A 17799-nucleotide genomic window follows, 5' to 3' on the forward strand; every position below is an offset into this window, starting at 1 on the left:
AGTGCGGGGGATATAGGGCATACATAAGGGAAGTGGGGGACATGTCCCACACATACCCCGGTTATGCCTTTGCTTGGGGGTGCTACGGGGGTGCTATGACTTTTCCAGGGGGAGCTATAGCACCCCCTAGCGCCCCCCTGGCGCCGCCAGTGATTCACACCTGTACAGCAGAGTGAAACAAGAATTAATTCAATAGTTTACATTTGAAAACTGCTTTTTTCGTGACAGACGCAGCTCGCTCTGTCACCACTGCCATATTTCTGCCGTTTATTTCAAAACCCTTTCATTGTAAATAAAGATAATGAAAAAAAAATTTTAAACGTCACATGCAGCGATGAATTGTGGGTAAACACTTCGCCGAAGGCTGCCTGGATGCAGGCTTAGTACACAAAGAGGGCGGGGCTAAAGAGCACTCCGGAGAATTGGGATACACTACGCACTCAAACCCTTCATCATGAACGTGCATTTGAAGGACACGAGGGTGGAACAAGGGTGGAAGTGCGAGTATTGGGACCGGGCCTTGGTGTCAAGGAAAGGAACCAGGAAGGACAGATGGTGGTGGATTTTGCCAAGAGGATGGAAATGGCTGTAGTCAACACCTATTATCAAAAAAAGGGGGGAACACAGGGTGACCTATAGGAGTAGAGGCAGGAGTACACAGGTAGGCTACATTCTGTGTAGAAGAGGTAACCTGAGGAAGATTACAGACTGTAAGGTTGTGGCAGGGGAGAGCGTGGCCAGACAGCATCAGATGGTGGAGTGGAGGATGACTGTTGTGGTGAAGAAGAGGAGAAGAGTTAAGCTAGAGAAGAGGAGCAAATGGTGGAAGTTGTGGAAGGAAGAATGCTATGAGGAGTTCAGAAAGGAGCTGTTAAAGGCTCTGGATGGTAAGAAAAAGCTTTCAGATGACTGGACTACTACAGCTACAGTGATTAGAGAGACAGGTAGGAAAGAAATTGGTGTATCAAATGGAAAGATAAAAGATGATAAGGAAACCTGGTGGTGGAATGGTGAAGTGCAGGAAGTCATCCAGAGGAAGAAGTTAGCCAGAAAGAAATGGGACAGTGAGAGGACTGAAGAGAGTAGACAGGAACATAAGGAGATGCAATGTAGGACAAAGAAGGAGATAGCAAAGGCAAGACAGGTGGTGTATGATGAGTTGTACAAGAGGCTGGACACTAAGGAGGGAGAGAAGGACTTGTATCAACTGGCAAGACAGAAGGACCAGGCTGGAAAGAATGTGCAGCAGGTTAGGCTTGTTAAAGATAGAAATGGTAATGTTCTAACAAGAGAGGAGAGTGGGATGGGAGGATGGAAGGAGTACTTTGAGGAGCTAATGAATGAAGAGAATGAAATGGAAACAAGAGTAGAGGTCATGGAAACTGTGGACCAGGAAGTGGAAAAGAGTGAGGATGAAGTTCAGAAAGCTTTGAAAAAGATGAAGGGGAAGACAGTTGGACCTGATGGTATACCAGTGGAGGGATGGAAATGTCCAGGAGAGAGGGAAGTGAGATTTCTGACTCAATTATCAAATGCCATTTTTGAAAGTGATAAAATACCTGAGGAATGGAGGAGAAGTGTGTTGGTGCCAATCTTTTAAAATAAAAAATGCTTTAAAATCTGAAAAAATTAGGTGTGTCTTACTTTTCCAGTCTAGTGAAACAATTCAACATTAACTCTTGGTCAGAAGTTCACATGACATGGAGGTTATTTAATTTTTGTTTTTCAAGTGTCCACCGTGTTTAGGAGGAAGCACACGGAGGTGAGCTGACTGACATCTCACTGCCAGAACTGGGTCAAATGGCAGGAAGATACTGCAGAGAGTGAATATCCAACCTTGAGTCTCCTTACTGGTCTGGTGCACTTCCATTTTGTGAAGTGAGTTTGCAGCTTTTTTCTTACTTGCTGGTGTTTTGGGGGCTCATTAATGTTTGTGGTATTTGCAGCATTTTTCCTTTTGCTTCCGTATATTTTCTGTGATTGCAGCTTTTTTTTCTTTGCATTTGTTTTTTGTGTTTGTGTGTTTTGGAGTTTGCATCCTTGATGTGTTTGAAGTGCGTTTAGCTGTTTGCAGCATGTTTAGCCATTTGTTGTGCGTTTGCACCTGTTGTCCACTGTTCCAACTAGTTGCAGACAGTCTCAGCCTAGTGAGATAGTAATTTTAAGTTAACTGGAAAATAAATTGTCAGTTACTGAGAATGTCATGTCAATAGTTCTGTCTTGAAAAAGTTGGTAAAAAAAAAGATGGATGAACTATTAATATTATTCTACTGACCATACATATTTTAAAAATGACAAATGACATGATTATGGCAAGTAACAGACTCAAAACTTTATAAAATTTGTGACTGGGTATAATATTTGCACTGCACAAACTAAATCATCCACAAGACTGAACATGTAAAATAATACATTTGGATTAATTAGTAAAACACATTGAAGTAATTAGATGTCAGCTTACCATAAGAAGAGGCATTGAAGAGATCAACATTAAAAAATATGTAGCTACCATTGGTCAGCTGTTGTTTGTGAGCTGCAAGCATGATCTCTCGAATTCTGTCTGCTCCAGCACACATGATCACCACTAAGAAAAGATAACACAGACAATCATAAGTGTGTATGAATACAACATAAAACAAATCTATGTAAAACCGATGTGTTGTTAAAAATAAAGATTTTTTTTATTTCTGAGAAAAAGACTTTCTTTATTTATGAGATGACATTGCAGTCAAAAAAGGTTACAGAACACAAATAAATTAAGAATTGGCAAGTAGCTGGAAGAGCAGCTTTGCATATATACATAATGTGAACACTGAATTAAGCCGAAATATAATAGAAATTAAATCAAATTTATAAAACGCTGTTGACAGAGTTAGGAGTTTCTGGTTGCCATCATTACAAAGTCCAAATTCAATGACAAAATGTATTACAAAATATATTACTAATAAACAGTGAAACCAGATGTTTACATACACAGTAAAAAAGACACATAACCATGTTTTCTCACCATCTGACATTAAATCAGACTAAGCCGTTTCTGTTTTAAGTCAGTTAGGATTCTCAAAATTATTTCTATATGTTAAATGTCTGAATAATGAGGCAGAGTTTTTTTTATTACTTTCCTCAGAGTCACAAGTTTTCATCCATTTCTTTAGTAACTAGTAGCATTGCCTTTAAACTGTAAAACTTTCCTCCCACAAGCTTCTCACAACTGAATAATTAGATAATAAAGCATAAATAGTGAGAGAATTTTTTAGAGAATGTTTTTTTTACTTTCTTCAATGTCACAAGTTTACGCACACTAAAATGACGTTGCCTTTGAACAGTTTGGGAAAGCCCAGATGATGTCATGTCTGGAAGCTTTTGATAGAGTAGTTGACATCATTTGAGTTCTTTGGAGGCACACCTGTCGATGCATTTGAAGGGGCGCAGCCTTTAAAGGCATCAGATTCAGTATTTTGATGTTCATTATAAACACATTGTCATATTGATAAAGATTCAGGAGGATTCAGTTTAACCGATATTGCTAAATTAAAACATGACAAAATTAACAAACTGACATACAGTCCTGCTCACCATTATTGGCACCCATGAAATTTAAGTACATATAATGGAATATTTACTGAAGGAAATTCATGAAGTGAAACAACATTTTATTGCTGATAGCTTGTGCTTGATGCAAAACAGCAAATGATCAAAAACATTTAAAAAGATTAACATTATGAGGAAAACAAAGAAAAACATAATTTTTACTATGCCAATGGTATTGGCACCCTTTGCTGCAAATCAATATGAAAACCCAATTTGGCTCACCTGTTGCAAATCACACATAAAGATCACTTGTGATGGACTGCCTCCACACATATGACATGAATTAACCAATGAATGATCATGAAGATATTCACTCAGCTATGCAAATCATGGAGGGGTGCCAATAATGGTGAGCAGGACTGTATTTCTATTATCTCTGATTTTGGGTTATCTTCAAATAAGACGTGCAAACAAAATACATATCTAAAATACTCTGGCATATTTTTTCCCCTTTTCACATTCTTTTAACTCTTCAGCAAATTATTAATGTTATTGAGGTGGCCCAGCTTCTCAATGGTCAGTGCCAGGATCTTGTAATCCTGTGGGTTCAAGCCCTGGTTGTCTCAGGAAGGGCATCCAGTGTTAAACATGTCTTTCAAGTCCCTTGGAGTCGCCTGTACAAAGGAGCAGTCTTGCTGCATGAATTAACTCAGATTTCTGAGTTAATTCAGATTACTCCTCAAACCGTAAAGAAACTTCAGTCTTGATGTCCAAATTCTCCAAACTTGAATTAAGGTGATTTTAATCACTGCGAACTGGATAAAACGCTCATTTTCACTGGTATGTTTCCTGTCCCACCAGGGGAGACAAGATTCTTGACCGATGTTATGAGTCTATTGAAAATGTCTATAAATCAATTCCACTTCCCCTGCTGTGGTCAGTCGACCACAATTGTGTGTGTTTGATTCCTACATACCATACATTTCTACAGAGAGAAAAAGTGACAACAAGGAAAATGAAAGTGTGGTCTGAGGAGGCCATACTGTTTCTGCAGGACTTCCTGGACAGCACAACCTAGGAGGAGTTCAGTGATTCCTCAGGTGACATTGACAAACTCACTGATATGGTCAGTTCTTGGATATCTTACTGTGAGGATAATGCTATCCCTGTAAAAATTGTCAAAACTTACCCCAAGTAAACTGTGAATAAACAGACAACTACAAAAAACCACAAGACTTTTAAAATAGGGAATATCGCTGAGCTGTTGTCTGTACAAAAGGAGCTCAGTTTGGGACAGCATCAGGACTATGGTTGCTCTGACTGACAATGTGACCTAATGTAAAACCTAAATTAGGGCAGCACCTGATAGAATAGGTGGCTGAATGCTGTCAAACTGTGCTGAACAAACCACATTTTTGACATCATTCTTTCAGATGGTTCATAAACTTTGTATTTATGAATTATATATTTGATTTTGTTGGATGTTGAATGTATGATAATTGTTTATGCTCCCACTGCTGCACATCAAATTGCCCCACAAGTGACAAATATTGCAGCTGAACTGAATTGAATTTCAATTTTATGTCTTATTATTCAGAGATCTTGGATGGTGTTGAATGTAGTCCTCTCATTTTTGTTTGTTTTTGTTTAATAATCTAATGGATGTAATCAATCAAAATAAGTTACTCGGGACCCAAATCAAACTGACACTCAATTCCATTTGATGTGTTACACAATTTATTAAATAATGCAATGTCAAGTAAGTCATAATAAACAAATTTTACAAGACATAAAACAAAGTGCTTCACAAAGTCAAGACATTACAATGTAACAACAAAAAACAAAATTTACAAGATTTTGTTTCTGAATTTTCTTGACAGTGACTCATTTGAAGTAACATGACATAAAAATGAAGAAATTAAAACAGTCAATGTCAGGAATTGCTTGGCTTGGCTAAACCTTTTCTTTGGTATCCTAGTAATTTGACATAAACAAACCTATAAACAAGTATCTACGCAAACAAGGCTTGCAACTGAACCAAGAGTAACCTCAAGGTCTCCATTAATAAGGGAAATTTAGAGTCTCACTGGAACATTCCTCACAGCTCTGTCACCTAAACATACCTCCTGAAAAATCCTTGAGTCAGTGGGACAAACTTCACTTCAGTCCTGTCGGCACTATAGCACCCTTTAATTACACTGGCCTCCACACACACTACTGCCCTGTGTATAACCTGCAGTCCAGTCCATGAGGCAGTGCTGCAGCCAGCAATATGTCAAAATGCCTGAATTTTCCTTTTTGCTGTTGCTCTGATGCTAGGTACAAATTAATTCAGGACTGGGGCCAGACACGGTGCACTTATTGACCAAGAAAAGTGTATGTCAAATTCCCTGTTTGGGTTGTAAACTTGAAACATTAAAACAATTGCAAATGGTTGGCTTCAGAGGTCCATCTGACTGATACAGAAATAATGTGTTGCATTTGTATGTCAAAGATGTAAAAAGATTAAGGTGGAGAAAACGCTGAAATAAATCTGTTTTCATTTAAACCCATGACTTAGCTGACATCAATAATACCATTTACCAAAACATATGGCTTCTGAAAAATTTGATAATTTTCTTGATTATTATTGTAAGCTTTGTCCTTGGTTGCACATCTTTGTCTCCACTTTTTATGACTAAACCTTAAAGTAATTGAAATTATGCAGTAAATCGTAGACTATGCTGCGAGACACTTAAGATCTAAAATGATAAACGGATCACAAGAGATAGGGTCCGAGTATTTACCTGGTACATCGTACCAGGTAAGTACCACATACATATCAGTAAGTGCCCAGTTCATACAAAGTATGAGTTATATACCCTGTATGTAATGGGTAGGTACAAGTACACACTCTATATACTGGGTAAGTAGCAGGTACATACTCAGGGTAACACGTCACTTCATAATACAACCCAGTTCCCATAAGTACCAGGTACATATGGTACTGGAATGTACCAGGTATCTACTGAGTAAGTAACTGGTAAGTACCTTGAAAGTACCAGGTACCTACCAGGTAAGTAACTGGTAAATACAGGGTAACAAGTCACTATATGATACAGGGTGGTCCCCATAATTGCCAGGTATGTATCTAATACATAAATACCTGGTACCTACCAAGTCCCTACTCGGTATATACCTATCAGGTACCTATTAGCATGTACCTACTAGGTACCTTTCTGGAATGTACCAGGTACATACCCAGTATACATCTGGTACCTACATAGTACATACCGAGTACCTAGTAAGTAAGGTAAGTACCAGGTAAGTGTCCTGTATTTCCTATTATGGACCAGGTAAGCACCAAATACATACCAGATATGTATTCGTTTTGTATCCTGTAAGTACCCAGCGCATACCCAGTTTGTACTCGGTACGTACCAGGTATGAATCCAATATCAGGGTTTCCCCTAGAAAAGAGGCTAAGCCTGGTGGTTGGGGTGCAGGCGAACGGCACCCCAACCACCAAAAAAATAATTAAAGTTGAAAATATGGCTATTTATTATTTGATATTGTAAGATATTTGTGTCAAATATTTACACAACTACAGTTTTACAAAAAGGCTTTTATGAAATACATTTTAAAACAAAAATACAATTAAAATAAATACAAATTGTTTGCACCTAATTTGAATCCTAATTTAAGTCACATTTACAAATACAAAATACACCAACACACGTCTCACGACAAGGCCAATGAATAACAACAGAGAACTCTGACAGACAGACAGATGCTGTACTGTACTGTGCTTTTTGTGGCACAGGCTGCATGTTATTATATTTATTTTATATCATCATATTAATATTTTCACTAAGTACAAAACATGCTTATCATATTCGGTCTTGTAAAGCCACCTGCTGAATTTTAGCTCAACTAACCATTGTTGGTTAAACCCGCTCGTTAGATGTTTATTGCTGCGGCTCCGACGGCGAGCTAACTTCAGCGGTAGCTGAAGGAGGCTCGGCCTATAGTCGTGCTTTGTAGTGTCACGCAGGGCTCCACGAACAGCGCGCGGACCTGAACACGCGGTGGAGACGTTTATACTTGGCGCTTATGTCGGTGCAGTTTTCTCCGAAAAGACAGGGGGCAGTAAGCTACGTAACCAGTGGAAATACGGTAAAAAAGAGCGCAGATTTTCTGGCTGTGATACAGAGAAGATGTTTAAACCTAAAGCATTCAGTTTGACTTTCATTGATTTATTTTCTTTAGTTGTGATTCGCCCATCATAGAACTAATATTTCTATAACCACTCCTTTTTATTGGCTGCAGCAGTAATCTCCTTCCGTGAGTTTTGAACTGTTTGATTATCTTTGTGATCTTTCACAGAGGGATCATAGAAATGCTGATACAAACGAACCAGCTCCACTAAAGAACCAAAATCGTCCATTTTGAATGGAGCGCGGCGTGTGAACGTACAAAAATTGGGAGGTGCACGACCACGCGGCGTGACACCGCGCGGGACCTTTGCAGAGGGGCGGGGACAGTGCGATTGGTTGGTTTGAGTACCCTCGCGCGATGATCAACACATCAAGTATACGCGCTGCGGGTAGAAAAAAAATGTGTATAAAAAAATAACATATTTTAAAACAAACAAGCGGCGCTTCGCCTAGTGGCGGGGGCAGTAAAGCCTGGCGGCCCGCCAGGCTTATAATACGCTGGGGGAAACCTCTATGACATTCTGATAACAGCACTTTTATAATAGACAGGTAAAGTACTGGTCTTAAATAAACCATTCATCATCCAGCAAGTTAAACACTTCCACACAATAATTTGAGGATAACCAGTTGAAGTATAAAGAGCCTTTATAGTTTGAACAATGTGAAACTGAAAGGGTTTTGTGTTTGCATTTAGTTTTTCAGTTGTTTTCTTGTATTTACAGATTTTCACGTGTTCAGTGTATTTTTAGTTTGTTTAGTTCCATCTGTATTAATGGCCAGCATTGCAATAGTTCCCTCAGTCATGCTTGCCTTCTGTTTATCAGGCATACCTGTTGACTCAATTAGTAATCTCACCTCTCAGCATACTTATACTTCCAGTTCACTTCATCTTTCCATCATATGTTTGCTTCCTGCTTCTGTTTCTTGTCATTCCGTTTCAGATGTTTATCCTTCTGTTCCAGTCATTTGTGGTTTGCTGATTCATCAGCCTTTTAGTTTCTTTAATAAAATTTCCGTTTTACTAATAATTTGCCTTTGAGTCTGAGCCTTGGGCCCTGATAACCAACACACTGTGACATACAGATGTATGAATTCAGTACTACAAATACAAACAGGCAGAAACATAAAAACTGCAATTATTCAGTGTTTCAGTTGAAAAACACTACTTTGATTTGATGTTTAACAGAATCTAACTGCATAATTTGACTTTAATTTAACTGTGTACATCAAAAAAAGTTCTTTCTATTTTTGTCTTATCATATAAACAATATTTATCATATACATATTATTCATATTATTCATTTGGTCTTGAGCCGGAAAAGGGTAGAGTGCCTTCTCCGGGTCGGGGAGGATGTCCTGCCCCAAGTGGAGGAGTTTAAGTATCTCGGGGTCTTGTTCACGAATGACCCCGGATAAGCGGAAGAGAATGGATGGATGGATGGATATTATTCATTTGTAATTTTGGAACTATTTTCTTAGGCAAATTGTATTTGCTCATCAATATCAAGTTGATGGTGACAGTATGATCTGATACTATACTGTTGTACAGATAAAATTCTAATCAAGCATACTATTTTACTGTTTAATGCAAAGAGTAAATAGAGAAATTAAGCTGGAAGTCCACTTATCAATAGTATTTTTTACATGTTTACATTGTTTGCTCATTTTCTTTCAACAATTATAATACCTAATTGTATTTCTATGACTTTGAATGATCAAGTGGTTAACTATGTAAAACAGCCTATGTAGGTGTGCATTGTAATATTTACATAAATGAATAATAAGAATTGTCCAACTTTTTAGCTCATGGGCGTATATAAATATTTTTTCATGATTTTAGAAGTTTCTTATGAGCCCAACAATGAAAGACATGTTACTAAAATTAGAAATGACCCAAAAATGATGCAGAAAAGCTTGTTAATGAATTTATCACGTCTACGCTGGACTATTGTAATTCTTTATAATCAGGGTGTCCAAAAAACTCTTTAAAAAGTTTTCAGTTGATCCTAAATGCTGCAGCCAGAGTTCTGATGAGAGTTAGGATGAGAGATCATATTTCTCCAGTTTTAGCTTCTCTCTATTGGCTCCCTGTCAAATTCAGAATAAAATATAATTTTTTACCTCAAACATTAAACGCTCTCAAAGACCAAGCTTCAGCTTATATTTACCCTCCTGAAGCCCTCAAAAGAGAGAGAGAGAGAGATGAAAAGAGGTAGAGAAGCCTCTATAATTATTTTTTTAGCCACACCTGATGGCTAAATTATCATTAAAAATCATTATGTGGAATATTTTAGGAAAAGCTTTACTAATTTTGAAAGAATGGGCATTGTTCTAAAACTAGGAAAACTACAATAACTACATAAGCACAGTTATATAAATAAGCTACAGTTGCTGACACAGACTCGCCTCTTGAAGGGTCAAAGCCTTCTTTGCAAGCCTCCTAGGTACTTTGCTGCAAATACTTTCCTATACTACAACAAACAAAGGCAAGTGATTTTAATGACAATATACACAAAGACTTGTTCATTAAACATGGGACAATCTGTATTTGCAGTTGGAATTCTGGCAACTGGATAGCTGCTCTGCATTAATTAAACTATCTAATATAATAAGTAAGTTTTGTAACTTCTCATATCTTTAAGAGTTTTTGGGCTGGTGCTACATAAGTTGTTGCAAAGCACAAATTCATGTATGCTTTGTGTGCTTTTGCAGGCTAAACCAGAACAATGCCAAAGTACAGTTAAAAGGATATTCTGTTCATTTTGAAGTGATGTTCTGTCTGATAGTTGTCAATAGTTAGTGCCTTATCAGCCATGTTGTGATCAGAGCATGGTGTTGTGATGATTCTAATAAAATAAGACAATGGTTTAAATTCAGGAAGTTCATTCCAGCAACTGCTGACACTCCATTATATCAAACACAGTTTTCACTGTATTCTTCTCTTTGTCCTTCTCAGACAGAGTCTTCTGCCCTACACCATCACAGAAGTGCCTGACAAGGAGCGATTACAGAAACAAAACAGAACACAAACGCACCCACCATGCAAGACCAAGAACACTACACATGGAGTATGGAGAAAAGGGCAGAAGTCTTCTCCATTAAACAACAATCCTGTTACTGTATAAATGTATGTGTACTGAGTGTAGAGACCGTGACTCTGATGAATGTATCCGTTCGCTGAGAATTGAGTAAAGTTTTAGACTGACTGAACATGCTGATGAGGCAGGCTTCTTCACCTGCAGCCTCAGCACCATCAGCATGTACCAGTCTATGCTCAGTGCAGATGCAGTCCTGTAGTAACACAGATGTTGTTCGGTTGAGAAAACAGCGACAAATTAAATAAATGCACTGTACTTACATAGCTTATTGAGCCTTCCTGTACATTTAGTTTAATTTAGTTTATCTTAGCTTATATTTTGTTTGTTTATTGTTAGATTCCTAATTGTTGTTTAGTTCAGCTTTAACTTTATCATAATTTTATTTAGATTATTTTAGCTGCTATTTTGACTGCCTTAGCTCATGTTTAGATATGTTTAGTTTCAAGGTTTTACTTAGGTTATCCTATATTTCATTTAGATTATACATGATTGATGTGTTTTTCTTTTTTGTGTTTCATTATGTACCTGCTGTATTGGATTCTGTTTTTGTTTCTGTTGTAAAGCACTTTGGGTCGCCTTGTTGCTGAAAAGTGCTATATAAATAAATCTCACTTCACTCATTTAGCACCGTTCTAGCTAATCAGGCCACTCAAAGCTCTTTACAACACAATCTATGCCCTCATTTACCCATCCACACACATTCATGCAGCACTGAATCTCTACAAAGCTAATCTGAATAAATCATTCTTTGGTGACTAATCAGGGCTTTAAACTCCCTTCATACACCGATGGGGCACACATCGGAGGCCATGAGGAGTTCACTGTCTTGCCCAGGGACACTTTGAGATGTGACTCCTGCCAGTACTCAAACCTCCAACTCTCACATTGGAGGACGCCTGCTCTGACCACGGAACCACAGCTGACCAGTGATGTGATGCAGAAGTGTAGAGGTTTAATATTAGCTAATGTAGTGTTCTTTCACACAAGTATAAGTTGTTTTATAAGTCTTATAAATGACATAAAACAGGCCCTCATTTGAGTAGCCATAAGCCTAGCCTGTAGGAAGACTTCCTTTTTCTCCATTATCCATTTGCTGCATGACTGATGTCACAGCTGATGAAGTACTAACTAACAGTTAGACAGAACATCATTTTAAAAATGACCAGACTATCCTTTTTTGACACATACTTCTGTGATTCATGCATTAATGCCTAAATATAGCCATCAGTTAAAAAAAAAACATTCTAATTATGTTGGAAATTTATTTATATTTCTAAAACACAATGTAGTTTAGTAACTGGTTTTATATGGCTTTTATTTTAAATATTTATTATATCTCTTTAACAAAACAGCTTTTCTTTTCATGTAATTAGTAAATCAATGACATATTTGGTAGTATACATGATCAATTTAAACTACAAGGGTGGCTGTGGATCAGTGGTTAGGGCATCCTCCAATGAAAGAGTCAAAAGTTCAATTCCTGGTGGTATGAAGTGTCCCTGTCGAGACACTGAAACCCTTGTTGCCTCTGATGTGCCCCATTGGTATATGAATGTGATATAAAGCTCTGATTAGACTCTATGGAAGGATTTATTCACATTAGCTTTGTAGAGATGTAGTAAAATGCTGTATGAATGTGTGTGTGGATGGGTAATTGAGGGAAGACTGTGTTGAGAAGTGCTTTGAGTCATTTGGTTGGCTTCAAAGGCGCTATAGAAGTACAGTCTATTTACCATTTTAAAAAGCTGATAGCTGCAGAGATTTGGTTGGTTAGTATGGATTCCCTGTCTGTGTAAAAAGGCAGATTAAATGTAATCTGGGCAGTGGTAAACACATGGTTCCAGTTTATTTTATTACAAGGCAAAAATTAAAATCTTTCAACAACATCAACAACAAAAATCCTAAATCACAGTTAAAAAAGCATTCAGCATGCAGAAACTAATTCCTCATATCCTGATTTTACCATTTACCATGAAGAAATCCAACATCTTCCTCTGTTCCAGGAGCCACGCAGTCATTCTTCATCAGTTGTTCCAAGAAGGAATACCAGGCATTCTGGAAGAAAGGATTACACATTAGCTTTACATTGACTGAGATGTTACACACATTTACAAAAAACAGACATGTTTTTCTCCATATGGACTGATATTTTACAAAAGAGAGCATTGTACTTTAAGACATACAAGCCCAAGATTATTTGGTACTATATGTCTTGTGATGGTAAAATTGAAGAAAGAAAAGCTTTTTTACAAATATGTTCAGTTAACCTTTGGATGTCTGTACTGAGACTCTTTAAAATGGTGAAAATTGTGAAAAAATAAAAAAGGGTTAGTGCAAAAGAAAAAGATTTTTTATCTGAGTACATAACTAACAGCTAAAAAATATTTGACCTACAATGTCAGGGTTTTGTTGACTTCCTGTGTTCTGTGGTGTCATTAAGGTCATCATCTGCCTGATGATCAGAACCAGATGCTTGGTCTATGAATCTTCTGTCTTTGGAAAAAAAGGAAAAATTTCCTTGTAATGTTGGAGACAAATCCCACTGTTAAATGTTGTGACCCATTAGGAAAGTAATAGAACTTACCTGATGAACATGTGGCCCTTTATCCTTTTAATGGGTGTGCTGATCTTCTCAGGCTGTTTTCTTAGACCAAGAGCAATCTCAGTCTGTCTTGTTGTGCATATCCTAACAAAAAGGTATATGATGGAAACAAAACATCTATAAAAGTATCTTCATAATTATGGTATATATATATATATATATATATGCCGGTGGAAACACACAAAGCAAGCCGAGTAGAGTGGAGCCGGGACCTTTAGAGCCGGTGGAAAAGGAGCATTTTTTGTAACACCACTACTGTGGCACCCAGAAATTGTATTTTTTCTGTTCTCCACTTCATTCACCAGCACATTGATTTCTGCCTCTGTGAAATTTTGTTTCTTTGCTCTTTTCTCCTTGGTTGCCATTGGTAACCATGAAATAACATTGATCAGCTGGCTCATTTAAATACACCTTAACGTTCATGAGGTGCTTTGCTTTGACCATTTATGGTTGAATGTGGGCGTGTGGAGGGCAGAACCTGAGGCGGGACATTGTGTGCAAACTTTAAGGTATAGGTGTGATTTATAAAGGGAAATTGCTTGCTGGTGTGTGTGCGCATGGTTTTATAAATCTGATTTTTTTTGGCGTACACCATTTTGCCTTTTGGGCGTACATACACTTTTAGTATGAATCCTACAGTCTTTCATAAATGAGACCACTGGTGGTTATTCGTGTTGTTTTCTTTATACAGGGTTTTATGTAGGAGTTATGACATAACTCACTTGCCATTCTGGATAGAAAAATAAAAATAAAAATTATTATGGTAGTGTATGGGACCATGCACTTTCTGCTTTTTGGGAGAAACTAGAGAAAGAAGATAAAGATGCATTGGTTTTGTTAATAAATACACTTGGTTAGAGGTGAATAGTCTTTTTATAAAGATGGGTTTCCATTGCAATACATTGCAGGCAATGCAGAGCATGGCAAAGTCGTGCTCTTTATGAGCCACACTGCCCATTTTTCAACACATATTGCTATAGTCAAAAATGTTTTTACATTAAAGCACTATAGCTGTCTGTCTTAAAGAGCAAAAACCTTGTCTTTTGTTGAATATCATATAATCGTCGTTTCTGGTTCTTTTTATAACAAATAATAAGTTCATGCCGTCGGATGGAGATTAGTCAACCTAATAACTGTAAAAAAATTGAATTTTGTAGACCATTCCGACGGCTTTCCGAAAACATAATAGAGCCAATTGTCTCAGACACGCAAACGAGGCTCATTTGTGTATGACGTCAGCAAAGGGAGTCCCAAGCGCACCGCCATGACTGTCTCACTGGCAATGAATGAGAGGGCACAGAGGTTAAAAAACACATGTAGATAGTTCTTACCATGGGAAAAATATTTATAACAATATGTTATATATTAAAACTAGCAAAAAATATGTATAGTGTGTAAGAAATCCAGCATCACGTTTCATGCCAAAATTTAAGGTGTTGAACTTCGCAATGAATCCCTGTTCAGCAATCTTCCTTTGATTGGTATTAACAAATGTCCTTGGAGTATGAGTGATAGAGTGCTTGTCCAAATTAAAATGCTCTGACAGCTACAGGTAGAAATATTTGTTTATAACGTATGGTTGCCTTGTGGCCATTTGTGCATTTTCTAAGTGTGTGGCTAGTTTCCCCAATATGTAGTATACATACATATGCAGTATTATATCATGCAAGAAGTCTTTTAAATTCTAATAAAAAATTCACCTGAAGTTGCTCCCGTTTTCTAACTGCTGCAGAATTCCTGGGAGTTGGTGGTGCTATGTCAACTCGGCGAACGCCCCCTATGGTTGGCACGGCATTAGCTTTTCTTTTCTTTATTACCCTGGAAGTGAGAATGCCAATTTTATATTCTTCGACAATGATCGATGCCAACCTGCCATGATGATATTCAGTTCTGTGCTGCTTTGCATGACATAGTCTATATATAGTAAGTTGGTTCACTGCTGGGGTCTTGACAAAAAACAACAGATTTTTCAAAATCCCCATGTCCCAGCAGAGCCAGAGGGGTAAGAAGGGGAATAGCAGCCACCATTCATGCTTTTGTCGCGCTATACCGCCATTACGAATTTTAGCAAATGCTCATAAGGCAAGCATGACAAAATGCTTTCAGTATGTTTAATAAATGAATTTTTTTAATAACTGAGACCGCATACCTGTTCCTGAAACCGGTTTCCTCCTCACAACTTCGGACGGAAGGGCAGGGAATTTCAAAGCAATCCTCCTTGAGGTGGCTGGAACAAACAACTGCACCCGAACCTGGCTCGCGGAAATCCGCCCTGGTTTGCTGGACAAAGCGGATCCATGCACGTCTAATGGCACCATCCTTTGGAAAAGCATACGTTGATATCCCCAAAGATCTGTTGGCAACATTGTTGCAGTATCCAACTACACAATAGTTCGGCATTTCGTATTATTTACACTACAATACAATGCACTTGATACAATACCAGCATGAACAGCAATGGCGGACGTCTCCCTGTGCTGACGTCATCACCGACGATTTCCGAGAGTTACCGAGCGCGCGATTGGAACTTTCGGTTCATAGCAGACGCTTAAAAATTTTTGGTCAAAATTCGTTTTTTCATAAAATCCACCGAGTTAAATTTCACTTTGTCGACAGATATATGATATTGATGTTATTGAGATTCAATTGTGTAAAGATTATTTTGTAACCACTTTGCTCTTTAAAAAAAAAAAAAAAAAAAAAAAAAGAAAAACTTCCATCTTTCCCTATTTGTTCCACATGGGCCGTTCCACTTTCACTTCAAGCTCAGGTCCTCTACCAGAGGCCTGAGAGCTTGAGGGTTCAATGCAGTATCTTCTGGACATAGCTTCTCCTTTTTCCTGGTGTTACAGTCGCTTGAGACTACTACATCTATCACCATTGTTTTTCTATGTATCTTATCTATCACTATAATGTTTGCTTGGTTAGCTATCACCTTTATGTCAGTTTGGATCTGGAAGTCCCACAGTATCTTAGCCCTGCCATTCCCCACCACCCTTGGTGGAGTCTCCCACTTTCACTGAAGGACTTCCAGTCCATACTCAGAAGATGTTTCTGTGCACTATTCCAGCCACTCAGTTATGGCGTTTCATGTACGCTTTGCCTGTCTGCATCTTACATCCTGCTATTATGTGCTGGACTGGCTCAGGGGCATCTTTACACAGCCTGCATCTTGGGTCCTGCCTGGTATGATAGGCCTCTATTGCTCTTGTGCTAAGGCCTGCTCTTGTGCTGCCATGATTAGTGCCTCTGTGCTGTCCTTTAGTCCAGCCCTTTCTAGAGTCCAGGATTTGTTGATATCAGCCACTTCCTCAATCTGCCAGTGGTACACGCCATGCAAGGGCTTATCCTTCCATGGGAGTTTCTCTTTTTCCTCTTCCACATTGGGTTTCTGCTGCCTGAGACATTCACTTAGCGGATCATCATTGGGGGCTTTCTTCCTGATGTACTCCAGGATCTTAGTTGTTTCATCCTGTATAGTGGCTCTGATGCTCATTAGTCCTCTGCCTCCTTTCTTTCCCTTTGTTTACAGTCAGGGTGCTGGACTTGAAACCCCTAAATCCAGCACCCTGGACCCTCCGTGCATTGTGAGGAGCTTTTGTGTCTTGATGTCAGTCACTTCTATCTCCTCCTTTGGCCAGGTTATTATACCAGCAGGGTATCTTATCACTGGCACTGCATAGGTGTTGATGGCTTGGACTTTGTTCCTACCATTCAGGTGGATCTTCAGGACCTGCCTTACTCTGTGTAGGTATTACGTTGTAGCTGACTTCCTTGCGGCCTCATCCTGGTTGCCATTTGACTTTGGGATTCCAAGATACTTGTAGCTGTCCTGAACATCTGCAATGCTACTTTCAGGTAGTTCAACTCCTTCAGTTGTGATCACCTTGCTTCTTTTGGACACCATTTGGCTCCACTTATCAAGTCCAAATAACATAACAATGTCCTTGCTTTATATCCTGGTGAGGTGGATCAGTGAGTTGATGTCTCGCTCACTTTTGGCATACGACTTGATGTCATTCATGTAGAGGAGGTGAGTGATGACTGCTCTACTTTGGAAGCGGTATCCATAGTCATTCTTTGTAATCATCTGGCTGAGGGGGTTCAGGCCATGCAGAACAGGTGCGGGAACAAAGCATTGCATTGGTATATGCCGCATTTGATGCTGACTTGTGCAGTTGGCTTTAAATTGGCCTCTAGAGTTTTCTTCCACATTCCCATGTGTGGGACATCAAGTCATAGGCTTTCCCTTTAGTCAATCCAGGCAGTGCACAGGTTTGTGTGTCTGGTCTTACAGTCTCGAGCTATGGTTCTGTTGACTAGTAGCTGGTGCTTGGCTCCCTTGGTGTTGGTGACAATTCCCTTCTGTGCT

General features: G+C 38.6%; 2 protein-coding genes across 2 annotated transcripts in view; both read right to left on the reverse strand.

Moving 5' to 3' along the window:
• Window positions 1-17799, reverse strand: part of npr3 (natriuretic peptide receptor 3) — a 42240-nt gene that overhangs the window by 10508 nt on the left and 13933 nt on the right. Inside the window, exon 2 of the mRNA XM_017435226.3 lies at window positions 2462-2584. Coding sequence (XP_017290715.1) covers window positions 2462-2584 — 123 coding nt within the window. The remainder of the gene's footprint in view (window positions 1-2461; window positions 2585-17799) is intronic.
• On the reverse strand, window positions 13309-16605 carry LOC119616973 (THAP domain-containing protein 10-like). The gene is made up of 3 exons (XM_037975350.1): window positions 15577-16605; window positions 15128-15245; window positions 13309-13511 (listed from the first exon to the last, which is right to left on the reverse strand). The coding sequence occupies exons 1-3, from the start codon at window positions 15825-15827 to the stop codon at window positions 13488-13490; spliced, it is 393 nt and encodes a 130-aa protein (XP_037831278.1). The 5' UTR covers window positions 15828-16605; the 3' UTR covers window positions 13309-13487.

The sequence above is a fragment of the Kryptolebias marmoratus genome, linkage group LG1, assembly GCF_001649575.2.
Source record: "Kryptolebias marmoratus isolate JLee-2015 linkage group LG1, ASM164957v2, whole genome shotgun sequence".
Classification (NCBI taxonomy): domain Eukaryota; kingdom Metazoa; phylum Chordata; class Actinopteri; order Cyprinodontiformes; family Rivulidae; genus Kryptolebias; species Kryptolebias marmoratus.